This window comes from Dysidea avara, chromosome 4 (assembly GCF_963678975.1).
Source record: "Dysidea avara chromosome 4, odDysAvar1.4, whole genome shotgun sequence".
NCBI lineage: Eukaryota > Metazoa > Porifera > Demospongiae > Dictyoceratida > Dysideidae > Dysidea > Dysidea avara.
The window spans coordinates 5,769,614-5,795,313 of NC_089275.1; the positions used below are offsets into that span (position 1 = coordinate 5,769,614).

The following is a 25,700-nucleotide window of genomic DNA, read 5'->3' on the forward strand; positions in this document are numbered from 1 at the left end:
TTGTACTGCACTGCTGTGTGTATATGAGTTAACTGATTTATGTATAACTCTTCATCAAAAATATAATACATGATCAGTGCTATTAATGGATTCATACATATCAATGCTATGTAACTTGTCCTAGTGGTAGAAAACAACTTAACATGTTAGATCAGCCATGCATATTTAGTCAGTCTTCAATAGACTAAGTGTGGTCACTATCTTATTCCATTCCTCTCTGAGTCTCCATTACATTCCACATCTCAGTTTTTCTCATGCATAGCTATATACCTGTCAAGTGTGCAGCGCAAATAATATTATGTTCAAAGAAGGATATGGTACCGGTTGACATGACAACACTATATTCACAATCACACCTGTGCACCACAATAATAACAATGTGCCTACACATTTTGTGATAGTGTGTCCCTTTAAAAATACTGACATATGGACCAGAGCAACTGATTATGGTCAGTTTGCAGAAATAAGTACTGAAAATGATACAAATACAGCATACGAACTATGCTGCACAGGCACTTTTGTGATAAATCTCCACATTATAATGGTATAGGCTATTTTGTGCATGTACGTAAGTATAATACTTGTAACATGAAATTTGAAGCCAAAGGTTTTTCCATTGGTGTCCACAGATCTTTTTGTGTCAAATTAGTAACATCAAATTCAGTAGAAACCAATGAGTTCAAACTGCAGCTGGGTGCCAATTTCAAGATGAACAAGTTGATACCTACAGAAATTATGTGACCGGAAATGTGACCCTGGTCTATTTCATACAATGACAGCAAATACATACATACAGCAATTATTGTATCTATTGTACTTGTTTCATCAAATTTAATAATGGTGGTTCTCCACTCTCTCTTGAAAATGTTTTGTAACTCCTTACTTGTGGTACTACATTCACAGTCATATATGTTAGTTATTAATATGTATATCATAATAATTATGTGACCAGACTTTACATTTTACAATGAGAATATTATAAAGTATTACAAACTTTAGCCACTCAGCTTCACAGTGATTAGATCAGTAGTAAGAAATTCTGTGAAATATTTCAACAGGTGCATAAGTGTTTCAGTGGCTACACATATAAGTGAAGATTTCTATTTATTTCACATGTGATAATAAGACTGATTTTCCAAAATCCGATCAAGTTATAATGACACTCCCTAGAGTTCCTATGGATACATACACATGAAATTGACAAAGAGAAAACATCTTGATCTCCCGTGCATGTTTGGGAGTTGATTAGATGGCTGCGGGTTCGGGGTTGCCTTGGTCCAGCCATGGATTTTTTTTCTCCTTTCTCCTCCTTTTCAAACACACTTTATGTAACAACTCTAAACAGGCTGTAGGACCAGATGTCCTACAGACCTTTAGCACTTGTGCTGTAAAGCCTTAATAAATATAATGATGACACATTACAACTATATTATAAAATATCTACACATGTTTGGTGTGCTAAAAGTGCTGACTGTGAACCACAATACTGACCACAATAGCTTTGTCATCACATGGTATAGTTATAAATAAGAGCACAACTGAATCAGCATTACAGTTTGTGTTAAACAGCACCAACCATGAAGTTCCTTCAGCTCATTATACTGGCTCTGTCACTGCTGCTGGTCAAAGCTGATGACCGCAACGATCACTGCTACAATGATGACAGTTGCACACCTAAGTGTGCTATACCAATTAAGAACTGCTGTGATGTCAGGATCTACCCACCTGCTAGAGTACAATCTGGAGTGTACAAGATGAACACAGGGCCATTTTGTACTGCTAATATCTACTGTGACATGACCACTGCTGATGGAGGATGGATTGTGATACAAAGAAACAGTAAAGATAGTCTTGTTAGTTTCAATAGGAACTGGAGAGAATATGAAAATGGATTTGGAGACCTTTGTGGAGATTTTTGGTATGGTCTTGAAGCAATCCATGACTTCACAAAATATGGCCAATGGGAAATGAGAGTGGACTTTAAAAAAGAAGATGGGTCTTTATCTTACATCCACTACAACCAGTTCAAGGTGGGAAGTGCCAGTGAAGAATATAAGTTAACGGTTGGAGGGTACATTGGAGGAGGTGGAGATTATTTTTCCGGTATTGCGCCACCAAATGGCAGGATGTTTTCAACTCTGGACAATGACAACGATTTATGGGGTAGGAACTGTGCAGACGTCTATGGAGGTGGATGGTGGTTTCACAGTTGCTACAATATCAATCCAAATGCTCAGCCACCTCATTATAACTACCCCAATATTGCCATCAATATTGAAGTAAAGATACGCCCTAAAAACTGTGTTGTAGAGTAATTTCACCTTTCTGAAGTATTGTGTAGCTTTTAATACATACAGTTTATGGTTGCAATAAATTTTGATATTACATGCTGTAGCTATACATAATAACATGTGCATTTTGCTCTTCGCTATTTCAGTTTGAAAAATTTCTATATGATACATTAAGATGTTCTTGATGGCGGGAAATTTGCATCCAACACTGTATTACCCCTTCAAAATGCACTGCATAATAATGTTACACAATAGTCATCATCACCAAAGTGTTAACTTGCTTCAAGAGCTATAAGGGCCTTGAAGTGCTTGCAAGTCTTCGCTTTGGTATATCAACGCCTATCAACAAGTCTTTCATGGCGAAGCCATGTGTTGGAGTTTAAATATATATATTATGATCTCTTGATGATACAAATAAAATGCACATGCTATCATCATCTTATAACTACTAGTGTAAATCTATGATTCAAACATTGCATGAGGTGGATAATTCATGGCCTGGTCCAATCTGGTTTTTTTTTTTTAACTGCTTGTCAGTAGTCTTGAGTCAAAATTGTAAATATATTTCTTTAGGGCTCTAGCACATTTGTAACCCATAAAATCTGGATGGGTCATATACGGTAGTCCAAAATATTCTATTTGTATATGTAGCAAAGTTAAGATAGATGAACATTGTCCATCAACATTTAATTTGCATACATGTACAACAGTAAGGTTCAGATGATTCAGTATTTAATATGTGCACGTGTACATTGCATGCTATTATGTAATGTAGCACTACCTCTGTCATTTTTTATGTATCTTCCAGGAAAATCTGTGAAGTTAAGCTGTGCCCCATCAAGTATTATGTATATTATTATGTGATGGTTGGAACCTCAAGTCCTCAACCTCCTTCCTGTGTTCTTTGACTATACATAGCTACTGAGATACAAGACTTTTATGTATTTTCACTGTATGTTCTTCAGATTCTTATAAATTATAGCATTGCAAGCTCATAGTAGAAGTCAACAGAAACTGTGTACTTCTGAATTAGCAAAAGGCATGCACATTTGGAATTATAATTTGATGGTGCTCATTAGAGGTCTATTATAGAGAGCCTCAATCTCAATCTTTTTTCATGCAAAGTCAGTTTTCCTTTTTTTTGTCAAGGGTAGCTAGCTGACTTGGCTGCCTCAATGGTAACAGCTATTCTATTCTGCCAGATATTATATTCTAACATACCAGGCTGGTCTCATACACTACCAGATACAGTGCATGAAATTTCCATGAAAATAACCATGAAATGCCCATGAAAGTACGTATGGTTTATCCCATGCATTTTAACGTTTCATGGGTACTGCACCCATGAAATCTCTACAACGCCATGGAATTACCATGATAATCTGATTACTAGATGTATTTCATGGCCCATGAAACAACCCATGCATGGTATAACATGAATCAACTTTCATGGTACATTTCATAGGAGAGATTTAACATTTCATGGAAAAATCATAGATGTTTCATGGCATACTTCTATGGTAGGGATAGCTGTTCATGGTCACATATGAAGAGGCATTAAAATATACACAGCATCAAATAGCAAAGGTGTTCACATATGTACTATACTTAGACAATCACAATTGATATTATAACTATACAAGTATATATACCTCATATGGAAATATAATTATAACCATCTCTTTAATTATAGTGACTGCATAATATAATACATGCAGCTCTTTATTCTATGTCAACTTAACTTCCAAATATACAAATTTTTCTTTTAGTAATAAACTATAATACTGTAGTATATGCACATCAGTGTGGCTGCATAATTATAATTGATTTTATGTATGGAGATGCTACACCTTCTGCCTTACTATTGCTGGTGAGGTCGATGGATGATTGTTCAGCAAAGAACTGGCACAAGTCAGGCTCAAACAAGAATGTTTTCATGATGGTTTTGTGCTGACATATGGACCAGAACAACCGATCATGCTGAAAGAAGTATACTGTAAATGATACACATACAGTATACAAGCAACACTGCACAGGCACTATGATAATATAAATTTCCACATTTGTATTGGTACACGTGGATATAATACTTGTAACAGGAAATTTGAAGCCACCAAGTGTATTTTCATTGCCGAATTTGGTGTCCTCACGGATCTTTTCATGCTCAAATTAGTAACATCAATCCATGTAGAAATTAATTTCAAGACAAACAAATTTCGTGCTTACAAAAAATGACCATGAAAGTATGTGAGTGAAAGTATGTGAGAAACCATGCATGTACATATATATGCTGTTTCATTAGAATACACACTTGGTTGATAGTACACACTTTCAAGGAATCCCTATTCTATTTTCAATGTTTACATAATAGAGCAAGCCAAATACAGTAAGGAAAGGGCCATGTCTCAGACTGTTCTCATAAATGTTTGACCTTATGATTACTTCCTCTATCATGATCTCATGAAGTACACAACAGTTATCATGTGATCACAGCTGAACTTGATTCAGTGTGTTTGTACAGGCTAAATTGAGGGGTAGCTAACATCTTGAGACTCTCGTACACTATCTGAGAAATCCAATTATAAATCCATATAAATATTTATCAAAATAATCCAGAAATACATTTTGAAATACTTAAATATTGGGAGTCTCGTACACAATTTAGAAGTTTGCGTGGGCATTGGTGACCCCTTGGGCTAGACTGACAGTAGGATACTCTCCTTGCACCTTTTAAATTACCTGTTGATAAAGTTACTGTAGTTAAATTATTAGAGATTATGTAGACTACAGTGACTGCTCAAAGAATTATCATTTTGTCAAGCATGTAGATCACTCCAAACATATAGCTACACAAGCTTGAGATAATCCCCTTAATACAACTAGAATGGTGAAACCAACCTGTTAAACAGACTGAAGTGAGCACACTGTCTAAGACATGCATGCCACATAATCACACCTGTATTTTATTGTAGCTATCCTATCCCTCAGCAATACTGATTGTTTAAATCAGTGCTGAGTGCCTCTAGCATAATGGCTGCAATATCAATGAGTGTGTAATCATTGGAGTCATGTGCATGGTAGGTACCAGAGGCCCTCTGCCACCTACTCCAACAATTATTATACATTCATATATGACAGCAAAAATTATTGTATATAGGGATTATTGTATCCATAGTTGCATTTGCTTCATCAAATTTAATATGTTCTCTCTCCCTTGAAAATGTTTTGTAACTCCTTACCTGTTGTATACTACACTCACAGTCACGTATTATTATTACTATTATTATTATCTAGGACCGGGTCACACATAACCAAGTAAATTTGTTAACGTGTAAACAATTTGTATTTGCTTTGTCTAACTGTGATGTATAATAAATATAGTAGGACCTCCACTATCTGAACATCTGTTTCAATTCAATCTTAAAAGTGTTCAGTTAAGTGCATTTGTTCAAATAAATGAAGCCCATTTGTTTATAATAGAGTTACGTTCAACTACTCTAATAGAACATACACTTACTATAATTCAATGTTCATGTAATAACAAAATACTCTAATAGGTCACACATACCCTAGTACAGTGGTCCCTTTAATGTTCAGCTATCGATACACAAATGCTCTATTATTCAAACTAAAGTGACAGTTCTATTAGATTATTTTGTTTAAGTGTGTATGTTCTATTAGAGCATTTGAATGGAATTCTGATAAATCAATGGGTTTTAACTTTCCAGTTTAAATGATAACAAGGGGAAAGCCATGTGCACAGTATACATACACAAAATACATGGTAATATTATAAAGCTGATGTCACCAGTACCAACCAATACAAAGACATGAAAGCTCAGTACAACTTCCTAACAATGTTAAAGTATGCTATCAAAATTATAGGGCAACAGATGGACCAGCCAACACAGAGAAGAACTATCATAGAATGATTAAGAGTTATCCATCACTTAATTTCATTGTACGTGTGCACAACAGTCACACATTGTAAGCTAATAATACAATAAAATGGATATTATACCAATTTATTAAACAGTGGATCCTCAATAATCTGAACAGCTCTGTTCTCAATGTAGTGAAATTGTTCAGAATAATGGCTATATACAGAACCCTATTCAAATACTCTAATAGAACAAACACTTGTTCACAAAATACCCTAATAGAACAGTCATTTCTACTGTTGGGATTAGCAAGTGTTCATATTATTGGAGTTTGGATTAGCAAGGATCTATACTGTTCGCATACATTATAAGCTATATGCCAATGGTTTATATGACAGAATCTTAGTATGCACACTACTAACATGGCTACCCACTCCCAAAATGACTAGCTCATTACATTTATATTAGCACTGCTATTGTAGTTATCAGTACTCTGATTTAATTATAAAGTGCTTGGTTTAATTGCTACAGTTGCTATAAGCCATGTATATACACACAAATTTCATTCTACGAGGTGTACAGAAGTGTACCTACAATAGATTTGTCTTAACCAGTAGTCACACATCCAAACTGCTGCAAGGTATGGTGAAAGTGATCTTTAAATAAGATGCTCAAAGCTATACTATTATTCTCTGACATGTGTGTCTATATGCACCAAATGGATAGTACTGATATGTCTAGGGAAGCTGTATACATAAAACACGAACAAGTCTTATCTATAAGAACAACTGCTCATATCAGTGATTCTATGCACTAACTAGCAAATTCGCTCTAATTATAAGACTGCTTGTGCTCATTTATCAATTAGAGTATTACAGTCTGCATGAATCTTATGTTTGATGCTGTCTGTAAGCTTACATGGAGCCAAGCCCACTAACTAGCGAGAGTTCATAATATAAAAAGAGAGGAGAGTATCCTACTTCGGTATAGCCTGTACAAATGCATATCTCCAAGTTATGATGCGATACCTATAGTCACTTGCAATGTGTTAGTTGGTCAGGTCTCTACTCAGTAGTAAGTTTCAATGACCCTTGTAGATTGGCTTCAATAAACAGTCCACTGATGACATTGTCAACACTCCTTAACACTGTATATGTAACTTGACATGACATCCTAAAGAAATCAAAGGTTTACTGTATTACTTAGATACATGATCATGATAAGTAGTTGTGGCTCACAAAAAAACTAGGTTGTGGCAGGACTAGGTTAAAACACTTCAACGTGAACTAATTGATCCATTGCACACGTGATCCAATCCAGGTCAGACTCAGATATTTGATCATGCGTCGGATGATCTAACCCTGTGAAAGCTATCAGTGGACAGCCTACTGTGACTGAGCACTAAATTTACAAGGCAGACATTTCAGCACAAGAAACGTTCAGGATACAAATTCATCCTTCTGTCAGCCTACAACATGTGCAATAGTGTAGTGCCAATTTATCAGTAAATTTAATAAAAATTAAATAGTGCGTATGTCGCCAAATTAAAATTTTGCCAACTACAAATTTCCTAAATATTATTTTGTTGTTACACGACATTTACACATGCTTTGAGGTTATGCTATGACATTATCACTTGTCAGCAGAAGTTTACCAAGTGAGTGGGCAAAAGACAATACCAGTTATAATCAGTTTTTCCATACCAGTTTACAACACTACTATACAGATAACAAGCGTCAACCCTGCACAGTGTACATACATAATAATATTATATGGTCAACTTATATAAAGCTAATGCCCCCAGTACCATGTGTGTCACTGAATAGGACCATCATCAGCCCCATCTAATTTATTCTCAGTACAACTTTGTAACAATGCTACAGTATGCTATAAAAATTATAGAATTACAGATGGACCAGCCAACACAACACAGAAGCAGCAATATTAAAGAAAGATTGAGAGTTATCCATTACTTGATTTCACTGAATGTATATACAATAGTCACATATGTGACCATCTCAGCGAAAACCCATCTAGTTCGCACAACCTCTGAATATCCTTTTAATTTCTCAGCATTATCTGCATTGTCCAAGGAATGATTCACCAAAGTTTCAGCTTTCTGTGGTGAGTAGTTTTGGAATTACAGTGCTAGAAAGTAGGAAGAACAAGGAAATTGATTTGTACAGTGACTACTAAAAATAAACTACAGGCGCTTGCATTCGTAGCCATAACTTCCGTTTGGATTAGTCTACAAAGTTGAAATTTGGCTTACAATGTTCATCATGGATTGGCAGATCAACCAAGATATAGTTTTAGCCTTGCATTCATTTTTGTGTAGGCGTATGAAGGCGGCTTTGTTGAAGAATAGCAATAATTTTGTTTGCGTCTACCGCTTCGTAAACAAACTCACGTGACACGCAAACCATTGGAGCTACAGAAATGAAACAAATGTTTTTGAACTCTCCATGAGTAAGATGGTGTATAGTTTAATCGATTTAAATTTTCCTTCTTCGTGTACTGGCCCGATAAAAACTTGCATAATTTTCTTGTAGCATGCATAATGTAACGAAAAATATTTTTTAAGTTTCAATTTTCTCAATGCACATGCTTGTGCAAACTAGACAGGTTTTCGCTGAGACAGTCACATATTGTAAGTTATCATACATACGCACTGTACACAGTCATACATTACAAGCTATATGCAACAACAGACATTTAACCAGAACATTACTATATTAGTATCCTATAGCATACTGTATGTATGCGATATATAGACTAGTGTTACGTGAGTAGTTAGTAACAAGTTTATAGTTGTTTGCAAGTGAATCTTTGGGATAGTTTCGAGACGTGAACAGGCAGCACTGTTCTAAGACAGAATCTTAGTACATACTCCACTAACACTGCTACCATCCACAAATTGAATAGCTTACATTTGCACTGCTATTGTAATCATTATTACTCAGTGTTAACAGTATTACAGTGCTTGGTTTGATTGCTATAATAGCTATAAGCCATGTTATGTACAATAGTTGCACATCCAGTGCTGCAAAGGTATGGTAAAAGCAAATGTTCAAAGCATATTATTTATCTTATGACACATGTGACTGCATCATTAGTGTACAATATGCACAGTACTGACATGTCTACAGAACATGAAACATAAACAAGTCTTATGAGAACAACTGCTCTATAATAAACTATTTCTTGGTGCCCCTTACTCAATCCTGAGCACAGTAAACAGAGTCTTTTACCATAGAAATTTTGTTTTGCTACCTTTTAGCTAAACAATGCTTGTACAGTAGCAATAAATAGTAAGTCGCCACTTATGGACTAGTCACTAAATAACAGACCACACAGCGTAGTATCAGTGGACAATAGCACAGACTTGTAAATATGGTCCAATAATAAGACTTGCCTCTACCAAAGATAATAGACACCCCTACATATGGAGTGTCTATTATCTATGCCGCTACTGACTATAGGCTAAAATCTCGTAAGTGTATTCTAATGCTTTTGCGCATTTTAATACTCAAATGGAATACCCTAAAAACTATCTGCAGTAAAGTAATAGTTGCAGTACATTACACAGAACTAACCTCCAAGTAAGAAAATATCGTTGTTTCCACCAATAATAGTTCTTTCCCTCATAGGAGACAAGTTCCAGGTTTAACGCGCAGGCGGCGCAGCGCATTTAAATTGGTTGCTATGAGCTACAAACCGGCCTTACTAGTTACTGGGGCACGCTAACAAGTTTTACGGGTGGTAACTAACGAGTTACTGGTAGAAGAAAGGCACTATTTAGAAAAGTGTCCTGCTTAACGAAGGCAACGGAGAAAAAACGCTCACTTCAATTTGACGTTCGGGTTTCGTCTAACTCAATTCCGGTGAGTGTTCTTGTGTGCACTACGCAGTTTCGTCTGGACATTAATTAATTAATTAATTATTTATGACGTCACGTTCTAAAATACAAAATTGATTAATAGCCCAAAGGCCTTTGACAATGTCCATGTCCAGTTTCTCTCCAATATTGGTCTAGTGAGTGTTTGAAAGAAGATATTGTTTTTGCCAGAACTACTTCGTCAGATAAGTCATTCCATTGTTGGATTATTCTAAAGTTGAAAAAGTGTTGACCAATGCTTCTGCAAATTCTTTGTTTAAAAAGTTTCATTGGATGGCCCCTGGTAACACTGTCTTGTTGTAATGTAAAGATATCTTTTGGGTCAATTTGATAGTATGAGTTTAGTATCTTAAACACTTCAATTAGATCTCCTCTTTGTCGTCTACAAAAAAGTGAGTGCAAATCTAGTTCTTGAAGTCTACCTTCATAAGATAGTGTAGAGATAGATGGTATCAGCTTAGTAGCCCTTCTTTGAACCTTTTCTAGTACGTCAATGTCCTTTGCTAAATGAGGGCTCCAGATTGGGGCACAATACTCTAGGTGCGGTCGAACTACTAAAGTTTTGTACAGCAGTGTAAATGATGGTGCTGATCTATTCTTGAAACTACGCTTCAGTCTTCCCAATACTTGGTTAGCATTACTTGCAGTTTTGTGACAATGAAGACTTGAGCCCATGTCTGGTGTGATCCATACACCTAAATCTCTTTGTTCTGTTGTTAATTCTAGCTGACTATGAGCTCCTGAGGCCTGATCGTACAGGGTGTAGGTGTTGTGGTTTCCTCTACCTAAGTGTATCACGGTGCACTTTAAAGTATTAAACTTCAGTAACCAAAGTCTTGACCAGTTCGAGATAAAATTAAGGTCTTCCTGTAAAATATTGACGTATGTTAGTTATTAATTAATTCCTCTACCCCTAATGAGTTTTGTAATAACTTAAGTAACTTTTATGATCACACCTGTGCATTATAATTTTTTTATTACTGCACAGTAATAAATATAATAATATTATTATTACTATAATATGTACATCGTAAATGATGACACATTACAACTATATACCTACACATGTTTGGTGTGCTGCTTTTGCATTTAAAGTGCTGACTGTGAATACTGACCACAATAGCTTTGTCATCACATAGTATAGTTATTATATAAGAGCTCAACTGAATCAGTTTGCGTCAAACACACCAACTATTTTACACTGTATCAAGTATCACTGGCCATGAAGTTCCTTCAGCTGATTATACTAGCTCTGTCACTGCTGCTGGTCAATGCTAATGATTGCAATGATCACTGCTACAATGGCGACAGCTGTACACCCAATTACACAACACCAATCAAGAGCTGTTGTGACCTCAGGATCTACTCATCTGCTAGAGTATCATCTGGAGTATACAAGATGAGTATGGGAACATTTGGTACTGCTAATGTCTACTGTGACATGACCACTGCTGATGGAGGATGGATTGTGATACAAAGAAATAGAAAAGATAGTTCTGTAAGCTTTAATAGGAACTGGAGAGAATATGAAGATGGATTTGGAGATTTCAGCACAGATTTTTGGTATGGACTTGAAGCAATGCACACTTTAACACAAAATGACCAATGGGAGATGAGAGTGGATTTTAAAAAAGGAGATGAATCTTAGTCTTACATCCTCTACAATCGGTTTAAGGTGGGAAGTGCCAATGAAGAATACAAGTTAACAGTTGGAGGATACACTGGAGGAGATGATGATTATTTTACTACAGGAAGTGAACCAGCAAATGGTAGGATGTTTAAAACTCTGGACAATGACAATGATGTATGGAATGAGAGGAACTGTGCAGTTAGCTGGAAGAGTGGATGGTGGTTCCACAGTTGTTATGATATCAACCCAAATACTCAGCCACCTCGTTATAATTATCCCAATGTTGCAATCAACATAGAAGTGAAGATACGCCCTAATAACTGTATTGTGAGGTGATGTCACTTATAAATCTTATTTTATAGACACGTACATAAATACAATTAAAAATTTTGGTTGACAGTGTATGTATAATTATAATTATTGCAATTATGAGATATATGATTGTATTTTGTTCCTCACAATTTCACAGTTTGAAACTAATTTCTTAAAATGTTACTATGTTTGATGCAAGGGTGGATCTAGGATTTCACAAGAGGGTGCTAGCAGAACAAACATTTAAGTGGTGATAAATAGCTGATTTAACTAGTACAATGTGTGAAGGCATGCACATTCTGCATGTTCTATCTAGGGGGTTAGGGGCATACCCCCTTGATACTTAGCATCCTAAGACTGGTCAATTGCAAAACTACACATCATCCTGCTGTTAGCTATATTACAACAATACATCCTGTATAATAACTTTGTAAGTGAAGCATCTTATCAGGCTGATCTGAGATTGTATGGTTATTGATAATGTGCCAATGCTTACAATTGTTAGATGGTAGTTCTACCATAGGAGCATTTGCAAAAATACATTATCAGTAATATTTTACATGTGTGCCAATCTCCAAACAATAGACAAGGGCAGATCTAGGATTTCCCAAGGGGGGAAGGGCTAAGCTAGGGGCAACTATAATGGGAACTTTTAAAATGTGGCAATTGGTTATACAGTACAACTAGTAGTACAGTCTGTAAAGCACACCCATCATGCAACGCATGCTTGATCTAGGGGGTCTGGAGGCATCTCCTCACAGAAAAATTTTGCAAATTAAGCTGAAATTGAATTTGGCAATAGTTTTGACTGAACTGCATTGAATAAGCATTGTGAGCCACTTAAACTATTATTTTATAGCAGTGTCATATAAAACATGTACAGCATAAATGCTGCAGTATGGTTTGAGTTTAAAGTTGGAAGTTCAGGAGGTCTAGGAGTTGGTCTTATAGGTTAAAGAATATTTTTTATTGTTGGATGTTCAGCTATCAGAACCGTTGACTGTTCTATTACAGTATTTCAATGTTTAGCAGCTTATTTATTTGTTTGTTTATTAATTATCAATTTACCTTTATTTATTAGCAATTTTACTCTTGAAATATAAATTTGATTCCCGATTCTTAGAAGATATTAGCCCTTCTCTTATCATTCCTTCCATCTTTTCATTGCCCATGTATGTATGCTTTAGTTGCAATTTAACCTGTACTGTAGCTTCTACCATCTTTCTAGATGTATAGCACATAGTAAAATTTTTGAGGGGGGTGCTTCAGCCCACCCATGCATTTCCCTTCCCCCCTCCCCCCTTCCCTAAAGCTGCCTTTGATAGAGTAAATTTATACAAATGGCTATGCACTGCAGTGTGTACGAGATAACTGATTTTCTGCATGATTCTTCATTGAAAATATCAGCACCATAATGGATTTATAAACACAAAGAATTTGTCTTGTGGTTGAGAGCAACGTATTAACATGTTAGATGTAGTAAATGTTTATCACAATTATCAGTCTTCAATTTTTATGAATATTAATAGGTACTATGCTAGCTAGGTTACTAGCATATTCCAGTCCTCTCCCAGTCTCCATTACATCTGCCATTCCACACCTGGCCAGCATTTTGTCCCATGTATACTTAGTTATACCTGCAAATAATACTTTGTTCATAGGTTAGTGCAAAGGATATGGTCATCAATGTTTGACATGACAACACTATATTCATAGTCACACCTGTGCACCACAATAATAACAGTGTACAATGTGCCTACACATTTTGTGATGGTTTTGTGCTGACATACAGAGTAGCTGATTATGGCCAGTTTTCTGAAACAAGTACTCAACTGTATACAGCATACAAGCAACACTAGTTTACGCAGGCACTTCATGATAAATTTCCACATTATATAGACTGTACTGTAAGTATATATTTATATAATACTTGTACAATTAGTTTACAATGGGTGTCAATTTAAAGACAAACAAGTTGATGCAGAAAATGCATAGCTATGAATGTATGTGGGAAACCATGCATGTACATAATATTATGCTGTTTCAGTATAGAACACATACCTGCCATTATAATATATACTACTGTTAAGGAATATATACCCATTCTATTTTCAAAGTTTATATACAAAGCAGGAAATGCATTAGGAAAAGGTCTGAGTTAAGCAACATCTCAGACTGTTCTCATAAAGAAAATGGTTCAACCTTATCATTACTTTCTCTGTAATGATCTTATGAGGTATGTATATCATTTGATCTGAACTTGACTCAGTGTTTGTACAGACACATTGACAGTAGGATCAGTGGCGGATCCAGGATGGGGCATTTGGGGCAAATGCCCCCCCCCCCCTTCAAGAAATTGCATACAAGATCGAGATACTCTAATAGAGCAGTCAATTACTCTAATAAAGCAGTCACAATGTTCATGAGGCAGTGTAGCTTACCTATGAAGCTATAAATAGGATTTTATTTTACATAACAGACGTGATATAGTTGGTAAGTATAACTAGCTATTATTGTTGTGACCTTTTTTTTTTTTTTTTTTTTTTTTTGGTCTTCAACTGGTTTTCAGCAAGTTTTTTTGGTCTTCAACTGTTTTTCAGAAAGGTGCCCCCCCTCTTTCCAAACTCTGGATCCGCCCCTGAGGATATATACTCTCCCTTACATTTTGATTCAACTGTCGATAGAGAGAGCTAATTATTAGATTCCAATGAATGCCAAAAAATATCATTCTGTCAAATGTGCAGATCATTACAAACACATATCTACACAAAGATCAGCTGCAATTTGCCAGGTTTGTCCTTGGTCAACTGTTGGAACATCTACAATATAGTCCTGGTAAACAAACTGAAGTGATCATTGCATTGTAAACATGCTCAATTACACCTGTATTATTATAGCTAATCCTGTCCCTCAGCAGTACTATGTGTATATATTATTGCATTGGTGTTCTGACATATAGTTGTAGCTGCAATATCAATGAGCATGTATTTGTTAGAGCAATGTGCACGGTTGGTACAAGAGGCCTTCTTCCAACACATTTATTGACAGTAAAAATTATTATACAGCAGCTATTGAACAAATATTAATTTTAATGTCTACCACTCCACCAAGAACAGCTTGCGAAAATAATTATTTTGCCTACCAACAATTGTAATTTCTGATCTGTATATTTAGAACCCAAATATTATTTTAACTCCTCACCTGTGTTAGGTTGGTACTACATAGCTACAGAACCCAGCCTGGGCTGCCTAGGTCCAGTCATGGATTTTTTTCTCCTTTCTCCAACTTTTCAAACACACTTAATATAACATCAATATCTTTAAGCAGGTTTTAGGACCAGGTGTCCTATAGGCCTTCAGCACCTGTGCTGTAAAGCCTTATACATTCACAGTCACATAAAATATATATGGCATGTGTACCACAATGATGAGTTGATGACACTACACCTACACATGTTTGGTGTGCTGCTTTTGCATTTAAAGTACTGACTGTGAACCATAATACTGACCACAATATAATAATCAAGACACACGATAGTGTGTCGTGCGGCCCAAGAAGCCGGCGCGCCACACCGTGAGTATATTAACAGGAAGAAAGAAAACGCAATTTTCACACCTATGTAGCTCTGTGATCCCTTATCCGATTGGAACCAAATTTGCTGGAGACATGCCGCCCAGTTAGGGTAGTCTACATACCAAATTTGAAGAACATCGCTCCAGCCATTTCCGAGATACGAGCGAACAAAATTTCCGTTTTAATTTCTTCGTTTTTTTCTTCATCTTCATTTCGCACACTTCGCAAAATTCGCCATAAAACACGAATTCGTGCTCGGATTTCGCTGAAATTTGGCACACTTAAAGGGCTCATTAAGGCGGATCTCCGTACCAACTTTGGTAGGAATCCGATGCACATTCACGGAGTTATGACCGATTATTTGCGTAAAATAAGGTCGAAGGTCTGTCACGCCTACAGGGTAAACGCCTTGGAGGAATCAGTTGAAAATTGATATGTAGATGGAGCAACCATCGTAGGAGTGCCTTTTTGTGGTTTGAAAGGAATCGGGATAAAGACCATGGAGATATGACACGAAACCCAACCTGTGTCAAAATTACGCGATCGATTTTATGAATAAAAAAACTATTAGTTTTCGTATCTACCAGGCAAACCGCTTAGAGCAACGAGCTGAAAATTAGTATATAGCTGGAATAATCATCATAGAAAGTCCTTGTAGTAGTACAGAAGAATCGGATTACAAATCACTGAGTTATGATTCGAAAGGCAACTAGGTGCAGCAAATGCGAGATCGAGATACTCTAATAGAACAGTCACCCTAATAAAGCATTCAGCTGCATTTATAATTTACTCAGTTATATTACATTTTAAGTTATTCTGTAGGGAATTCAGCTACAAACAAGTCACCCTGTAGTCAGATCAGCTAGAAGAAGGTACCTAATAGAGAGTTCAGCTACAAATAAGCCATCATGTAGAGAGTTCAGCTCAAATAAATCACCCTGTAGAGAATTCAGCTACAAACAAATTGCCCTGTAGAGAGATCAGCTAGAAGAAGTTACCTTGTAGAGAATTCAGTTACAAAGAAACAATCATGCAAAGAGTTTAGCTACAAACAAATCACCCAGTAAAAAGTTCTGCTACGAACAGATCACACTGTAGAGAGTTCAGTTAGAAACAAGTCATCCTGTAGAGAGATCAGCTAGAAGAAGTCACCTTGTAGAGAGTTCAGTTACAAAGAAACAATCATGCAAAGAGTTTAGCTGCAAACAAATCACCTAGTAGAAAGTTCTGCTATTAACAGATCACACTGTAGAGAGTTCAGTTAGAAACAAGTCATCCTGTAGATAGATCAGCTAGAAGAAGTCACTTTGTAGAGAGTTCAGCTACAAAGAAACCACCATGTAAAAGAGTTCAGCTGCAAACAAATCACCTGTAGAGAATTCAACTACAAACAAATCACCCTGTAGAAAGATCAGCTAGAAGAAGTTACCTTGTAGAGAGTTCAGCTACAAACAAATCACCCTGTAGAAAGTTCAGTTACAAACAAGTCACCCTGTAGAGAGATCAGCTAGAAACAAGTCATCCTGTAGAGAGTTCAGCTAGAAGAAGTTACGTTGTACAGAGTTCAGCTACAAAGAAACTACCATGTACAGAGTTCAGCTGCAAATAAATCGCCCTGTAGAGAGTTCAGCTACAAACAAATCACCCTGTAGAAAGATCAGCTAGAAGAAGTTACCTTGTAGAGAGTTCAGCTACAAACAAATCACCCTGTAGAAAGGTCAGCTAGAAGAAGTTACCTTGTAGAGAGTTCAGCTACAAACAAATCACCCTGTAGAGAGTTCAGCTAGAAACAAGTCACCCTGTAGAGAGATCAGCTAGAAACAAGCCACCCGTAGAGAGTTCAGCTAGAAGAAGTTACATTGTAGAGAGTTCAGCTAGAAACAAGTCACCATGTAGAGAGTTCAACTAGAAGAAGTTACCTTGTAGAGAGTTCAGCTACAAACAAATCACCCTGTAGAGAGTTCAGCTACAAACAAGTCACCCTGTAGAGAGATCAGCTAGAAACAAGCCACCCGTAGAGAGTTCAGCTACAAAGAAACTACCATGTAGAGAATTCAGCTACAAACAAATCACCCTGTAGAAAGGTCAGCTAGAAGAAGTTACCTTGTAGAGAGTTCAGCTACAAACAAATCACCCTGTAGAGAGTTCAGCTAGAAACAAGTCACCCTGTAGAGAGATCAGCTAGAAACAAGCCACCCGTAGAGAATTCAGCTAGAAGAAGTTACATTGTAGAGAGTTCAGCTACAAAGAAGCTACCTTGTAGAGAGTTCAGCTGCAAACAAATCACCCTGTAGAGAATTTAGCTACAAACAAATCACCCTGTAGAAAGGTCAGCTAGAAGAAGTTACCTTGTAGAGAGTTCAGCTACAAACAAATCACCCTGTAGAGAGTTCAGCTACAAACAAGTCACCATGTAGAGAGTTCAGCTAGAAGAAGTTACATTGTAGAGAGTTCAGCTACAATGAAACTACCATGTAGAGAGTTTAGCTGCAAACAAATTGCCCTGTAGAGAATTCAGCTACAAACAAATCACCCTGTAGAAAGATCAGCTAGAATAAGTTACCTTGTAGAGAGTTCAGCTACAAACAAATCACCTTGTAGAGAATTCAGCTACAAACAAATTTCCCTGTAGAGAGATCAGCTAGAAGAAGTTACCTTGTAGAGAGTTCAGTTACAAAGAAACAATCATGCAAAGAGTTTAGCTACAAACAAATCACCCAGTAAAAAGTTCTGCTACGAACAGATCACACTGTAGAGAGTTCAGTTAGAAACAAGTCATCCTGTAGAGAGATCAGCTAGAAGAAGTCACCTTGTAGAGAGTTCAGTTACAAAGAAGCAATCATGCAAAGAGTTTAGCTGCAAACAAATCACCTAATAGAAAGTTCTGCTATTAACAGATCACACTGTAGAGAGTTCAGTTAGAAACAAGTCATCCTGTAGATAGATCAGCTAGAAGAAGTCACTTTGTAGAGAGTTCAGCTACAAAGAAACCACCCTGTAGAGAGTTCAGCTACAAACAAGTCACCATGTAGAGAGTTCAGCTAGAAGTTACATTGTAGAGAGTTCAGCAGTTTAGCTGCAAACAAATCACCCTGTAGAGAATTCAGCTACAAACAAATCACCCTGTAGAAAGATCAGCTAGAAGAAGTTACCTTGTAGAGAGTTCAGCTACAAACAAATCACCTTGTAGAGAGTTCAGCTACAAACAAGTCACCCTGTAGAGAGATCAGCTAGAAACAAGCCACCCGTAGAGAGTTTAGCTAGAAGAAGTTACATTGTAGAGAGTTCAGCAGTTTAGCTGCAAACAAATCACCCTGTAGAGAATTCAGCTACAAACAAATCACCCTGTAGAAAGATCAGCTAGAAGAAGTTACCTTGTAGAGAGTTCAGCTACAAACAAATCACCCTGTAGAGAGTTCAGCTACAAACAAGTTATCCGGTAGAGTGATCAGTTAGAAGGATCACCTTGCAGAGAGGTCAGCTACAAAGAAATCACCCTGCTTCATCTTTTCTTCTTCCTGTAGTAAAGAAAAAAATGACAGGTTAAAAAGCCCTAAAGCCGGCCATAGGCCGGCTTTGGGGTATACAAATGCAAAAAGAAGTGAAATCTAATCCAAAACAGCCAAGCTGTAAAAAAAGAGTGCGGCCCTGAGAAAGGCTATGGTGAAAAAAGATGTGAAATCCAAGGTGGCGGCCAAGAAATGGCTGTGATGGTAGGTTAATGGTAAAAATTTTAATAACAACAATTCAGTGAATTTGGTGCCGCTTGGTCTTGGCACAAAATTCACTTGAATTGTCGTTATTAAAATTTTTACCATTAACCTACCATCACAGCCATTTCTTGGCCGCCACCTTGGATTTCACATCTTTTTTCACCATAGCCTTTCTCAGGGCCGCACTCTTTTTTTACAGCTTGGCTGTTTTGGATTAGATAATATGTACTGTACATTACCTACATAATATTATCTGCTGCATTAAATTTATAATGTCAAAGGTGAGACTTTGACACCTTACAGGACTGGTCTGTATATTAGTAGTTGAGCAATAACTATTATGTAGCCCAGTATGGCTTCATTGTGATATTGTGTGGTAGTAGTGTATGCATAACTACATATTTCACTGAAGCTAAATAATAATATTAGTAACTCATGATCAGTTATTGTACAACTAATAAAAATTAATAAGTCCAGCATTGATAATCCATGGAAAACAGCCAGACTACAAAAAAGGTGCTGCTTTCAAAACATTTGGGTTAAAAATTGTAGTCAAAAATGGTGACCAAAAATCATCCTGCTGTTAGCATAATAATAGATTCTGTCTTTGATCCAATCTAGCATCTTATCAGGATTCGAGATTGTAAATGGTCAGTTATTAGTTTCTGAATGTACCAATGTTTGCAATTGTTAGTAAAACAATGGGAAAAAAGTTGATTCACAGACATCCACCGTCTACAAATCACACTTACATTCAATCAACAGTTAACTCATCTAGCTACTCTCTAAATAACCCCAGTTTATTAAAGCCATCATTTTTATATTGCTTGTATCCCGTCACTTAGTAGAGCAAAACTGATGTAGGCGGAAGTGATTACTAATTATTATTAATTATATGGTTGACTCTTGTTGTTTGAGTATGTGACTGCAGAGTATTTCGATCTTGAAAAGTGCAAAGACCATAGGGTTTATAAATCTATGCAAAGGCTGTGTACCCATGCACCCTGTTGAACAAGAGTGAAAGGTCTCCAATCCTTTAGTTAGTACTCTTTATATGCACAGCTAATACATTTACCTTAACACTTGGTCATCCTGTGCCTTCCTCTGTCATGAAATAGTGCATTCATGTGATCTATAATCAAATAATTAAAATTTGATGTGGGTACTTAAAAATTGATGTGGTCAGTGATGGGAAACAAGGAATAAATGATGGCCTGATCAAATCCTTTTAATCACAAATTACAAATCACATAAAATGAGACGTCACTGGAGTAATAACCGCACCATAAATTTAAGTGTACGGAAGTATACGGTGTTTGTAAAAGTATACAGTACACATTTCCCGTAAACTTATCTCAAACAACGTATACTTATCAAGTTTCTGTATGCTTAAATTTATGGTGCGATTATTACTCCATGCATGCACAATGACATCTCATCCTATTTGATTTGTAATTTGTGATTAAAACAATTGATTAAATAAACTGGGGATATTTACGCCAAGTTTATTAGATCTAGTGTTTACAAATGAAAAGGTTATGGTGACTAACCTGTCCTATCTATTGCCTTTAGGTAATAGTGAGTCCATATTTGCATTCAATTTGATGTGTTATGTTACTCTGAGTATAAGAAGGCAGACAACATTCGATATAGATATGATGAAAGATGCTCTTAGTAATTTTTACTGGGCATCTATTTTAGACCCACTGGACATCAATGATACTTGGTTGTCATTTAAGTCTACTGTACTTTTCTAATAGATATGTTCCTACATATACACCAAAAGAAAGAAAAATTTTGTATACTACTACTGAAGTGTTCAATTTTGAAAAGAAAAATAAACTATGGAAGAAGTATCGCTCAACCCATTCTTCAACTGACTTATCTAACTTCAAGTCAGTTAATAATGAACTAAAAATTTGATTTTTTGTTTAAACTCATGACGTTCGGCATAGCCGTTCTTCCACGTCAGAGTACACTGAGACACATACAAATACACAAGTACAAAACTGAAAAACATACAAGACATGACACATACAAAGCAATACATTTAAATAATACACAAATTAACTATTATTAGTCATTCGTTAAAGTGACAAATTCTCCATGCTTGTGGGGCACTTCAAATAGTAGCTTATTCCACCAGCAAGTGGCACGATGTCGAAAATATTGCTGTGTTCTAGCCAGATGATGGTAAGTGCTGTTAGCAAAATAGGCCTTACACCGAGTGTTATAGGTGCAGTGAGAGCAACCAAATGTTATTGGAGGTTGCAGTTGCAGGCACTGGCGACTAAAACAGTGACGATGAAATGCTGCCAAGCTACGGATCTCAATTTCTTCTGATATGTTAGGCCAACCTAGCTGTTCACGTGGTACAGACACATGATCAAACTTGTTAAGGGAGAAGACTACCCTCACTGCCCTATTCTGTATACGCTGTAAGTGGCCAACTTGGCGATTGAGAAGAGGGGGTCCCCACACTGGTAGAGCATACATGAAGCACGATGAAATGAGGGACTCCATTAGCAACTTAAGAAAGGAAATGGGTAGATGTTTGTGACTGCATCCAATGAAATATAAATAGTAAGAGCACTTGTGACCACCTGAGCATTCCACTGAAGACAACAATCAAAAATTTAAAAATTCTCACACATAATCTTACAAAGGACTGTGAAAAACAGTTAGTACACAATGTTAATTCTAGACCCAAAGATTCTGGTAATACATCAACTCAAGATTAAAGACATGCCCCAGCATTTCTGAATTGCTCAGTCCTGACGGCTCCACAGTGTGCTCCAATTCTGAAATAGCTACTCATTTTAATGACTATTTTCCAGTGTTTTTACTATTGAGGATACCACCATTATTCCTACAGCTCATACAACAACTTCTCCTGGTGTTGATTCAATTGACATTACATCTGACATGGTTTTCAGCAAAGTGATGAATTTACAAGGTAGTAAATACCCTGGACCTGATGGTTTACCTATTCAAATAATAAAATTAGTAGGTGAATTCATCTCTGTTCCATTATCCATCATATCTAATAAGTCATTTAATAGTGGCACTTTACCACAAGACTGGAAGTCTGCTCATGTACCACCCAATTCATAAAAAGGGTGCATGCACGCAATCTTGTGTCAAACTATTGACCGGTTATTTAACTTCTATTTTTTGCAAATGGAATCTATCATTAAAGATCACACATTCAATTTGAATCACCACTTACTAAATAACAACTTGGTCTCCCCCCAGCAATTTGGTAGGTAGATCTTGCACCACCCAACTACTGCACATTTCAGACTACTTCACACACCACCTAGACAATGGTCATGCTATTGATGTACTATATTTGGACTTTTTGATTCTGTACCTCATCAGCGTCTATTGCAAAAGCTTTCCTCCTTTGGAATTCACGGTAAGACTTTAATGTGGATAAAGGATTTTTTATCAAATATAGAGTAGCGAGTTGTGCTTAATGGACACATCTCACTCCATTCCAGTAACCAGTGGCATACCACAGGGGTCTATGTTGGGTCCTGTGCTCTTTACAATGTTTGTCAATGATATACCGTCAATAGTTTCAAGTTCTGTATTCATGTTCACCGATACTAAGATATTTCATGTAATAAGGAACAGAGATGATTACTTGGCCCTTCAAAATGATCTAAACTCACTTTATAGATGGTCCCTCACTTGGCAACTGACATTTAATATAATTATTAAAATGCAAACATTTACATCTTGGGCCAGTTTATCATTTGGATTTTACTACCTTAAACACTGAGTACAAAAATTGACACCACAACAACCCATAAAAAACTTGGTATACTAGCTATTTGATGAACACCTTAAATTTAAAACCATACAAATGAAGTCACTGCAAAGGCCAACAGAGTACTGGAATGGTTACTGGAATGGTTAAAAGATCTTTTGAATATCATGATTCCTATTATCAAGAGTTCATTATACTAGTAAGTAAGGGAGAATATCAAACGCCCAATATAAACGCACTGCCACAAGTACACCTTTGATGAAATTAATGCCTCAGAGGTATTGTTGGCATTTAATACAACTCTGGTATTAAAATAGAACTGTTGATTGGTGTTGAATATGATGAAGCCACTATTGTAAAGAAGGTGTTGATGGTCTACTAGTGGCAGTGCATTTGCTGAATCTACCTCAGTTAGATACTCTCTCTTACTACTGTGTTTATGAACTCTTGCTTATATGGTATCAAAACTATTTATTTTACCACTCTAGTTAGACCAATACTTGAATATAGCAATGCCATTTGGGGTCCCCACTTTGTTCTGGATCAACAAAAGGTGGAGAAAGTTCAACATAGAACCACTAGAATGTTATTACCCTTACAGGATAAGTCATAATGAAGAAAGATTATCATTACCCTGCATGCATCGTTATCACATAGACGCTTAAGAGGAGATCTAATCCAGTTGTACAAAATCCTCAACAATTACTTTAATCCTGTTTTCACTGATTTATACGCCTTTTTATCCATTCCTACTAGGGGCCACCAATTCAAATTATTTAAACATCATTCCAGACTACTGTGTAGATCAAGCTATTTCTTTAATAGAATAATTAACAACTGCAACTGTTGTGAATAGTAACTCTATTAATAATCGTTGGTAGATAATAATTTATTATACTTGATTCAAGATTTATTTTTGTATAAGTATGTTCTGATTGGGAATACAGGCTGTGCCTTTACCTGTATTTAATCATAATCATAATAATCATATTTAGAAAGTAGATGAATTGCTCATAACATGAAGATATAAAACTGTTGATTGGATGTAAGTGTGATTTGTAAACTGTGGGTGTCTGTGAATCGATCGTTTTTTCCGGACTATACGTATTAATCGGACATGACTTTGCAGAGCTGCTGCCACCAGACAAAGAAGCCGAGAAAGCTGATACTTGGTGTGCAATGTCCCACAGCCTGAGTAATTGCATCCAATTTTGGAGCCCATTCAATATTAGTTGAGTTCCTCAATATGTTACCATGGAATTTACTACAAATTTACAACTTACGTATACTCCTTTGATTTGGCATGGCCTTAGCTATCTCCTTTACCTTATCACTAGTAGACAGTAGTCTGTGTGTATGTATGAATTAAATTGTTGAAATAGCACCAAAATAGCTGTTACTGGAGTTCTGTTTGAGGTTAGCAGTAAAGTGGCTAGAGCACTAAGAGCAATCAGAGGACCAAATGCTTGGTAACATTGAGATGTTCTAATAGAGCAGTCATGTTACTCCAACTAAGACTTCCAGTCGACAATTGTTCTTGGAAAGGAGTGCTGATAGCAACTGGTTTGAGTACCTGGATGCCGGGGTAAAGTGGTTTGGGTGGTGGTGTCTAGTTGAACGTTACGTTGTGCGGTTAAGAAGTCAGTATGATGGTATTGATATAGGCCAGATAAGTTGTGGATTCCCTTATAAAAATTTGCAGTCTGCTAACCTTTGATGGAACGGAAGCATTTTCACACTGCTGTTCAAGTGTTTAGTGCTCTCCACAAACTTTCTCCAACATATTTAAGAGTTTATTTATGTAGAAGCATTTACAGGACACAATGGACGCAATAAGCATCGATTGTTTGTCCCTCGGATCAACAGCTCTATTGGGAAAAGTAGTTTTTATTATCGTGGAGCAGTAATCTGGAACAATTTACCCCCTACACTCGTTGATCATGTATCACTTTTTAAATCTGCTTTTAAGCAATTGTATTGTTAATTGCTTTTGTTGTTTTTCTTGTTCTTTGTTTTGTTACTCAGCTTGTCACTTGTGTTGTTTTGTTCATAGGCGGCGGAAAGGGGGGGGGGGCTAGGGGGCTAAAGCCCCCCCCCCCCCCCCTCAAAATGATATCACACCGAAATTATCTTTCTTGGAGTGGGGCTGAAAACCGTGATAAAGATCGAGATACTCTAATAGAGCAGTCATTCTAATAAAGTAGTCAGTGCGTAGCGAGCTATGTAAGGATTTTTATGTTGTTTATCAGCTAGAAATGGTAGCTGGTGAGGTGGAAAGGTTTTGTCAGTTGGTTGTGACCTTTTTTTTTGGTCTCACCTTACCAAACTATAGAAATAAGTCTGGGTCAGCCCAGCCCCCCCCTCGTATCAACTACTTCCTCCGCCCCTGGTTTTGTTGTTGCGTATAGCTAGCTAGCTACCTAATATATATGTTTTTGTAAGGCACTGCTGAAAAACAGCTCTTAGAGCTGATGCAGTTACCCACTACCATTAAATCATTAACCGTATATAAGTTATGCTTGAAACAATGGCTATCTTCCAGAGAAACTACTCTTGCTACCGACTCTTTTTCACATCAAGAATTCGCCGGAACTTCGTGCGCACGTGAATAATCAATTTTTATTAAT

The 25,700-nt window shown here is 36.6% G+C and overlaps 2 protein-coding genes across 2 annotated transcripts; both read left to right on the plus strand.

The window, feature by feature from the left end:
* Nucleotides 1-1,536: 1,536 nt before the first annotated feature.
* On the plus strand, nucleotides 1,537-2,436 carry LOC136252969 (fibrinogen-like protein A). The gene has a single exon (XM_066045552.1). The coding sequence runs from the start codon at nucleotides 1,578-1,580 to the stop codon at nucleotides 2,313-2,315; it is 738 nt and encodes a 245-aa protein (XP_065901624.1). The 5' UTR covers nucleotides 1,537-1,577; the 3' UTR covers nucleotides 2,316-2,436.
* Nucleotides 2,437-11,292: 8,856 nt separating this feature from the next.
* Nucleotides 11,293-12,036, plus strand: LOC136252857 (ryncolin-4-like). The gene is made up of 2 exons (XM_066045432.1): nucleotides 11,293-11,688; nucleotides 11,746-12,036. Exons 1-2 carry the CDS (start codon nucleotides 11,293-11,295, stop codon nucleotides 12,034-12,036), a joined length of 687 nt encoding a protein of 228 aa, XP_065901504.1.
* The last annotated feature ends 13,664 nt before the right edge of the window (nucleotides 12,037-25,700 follow it).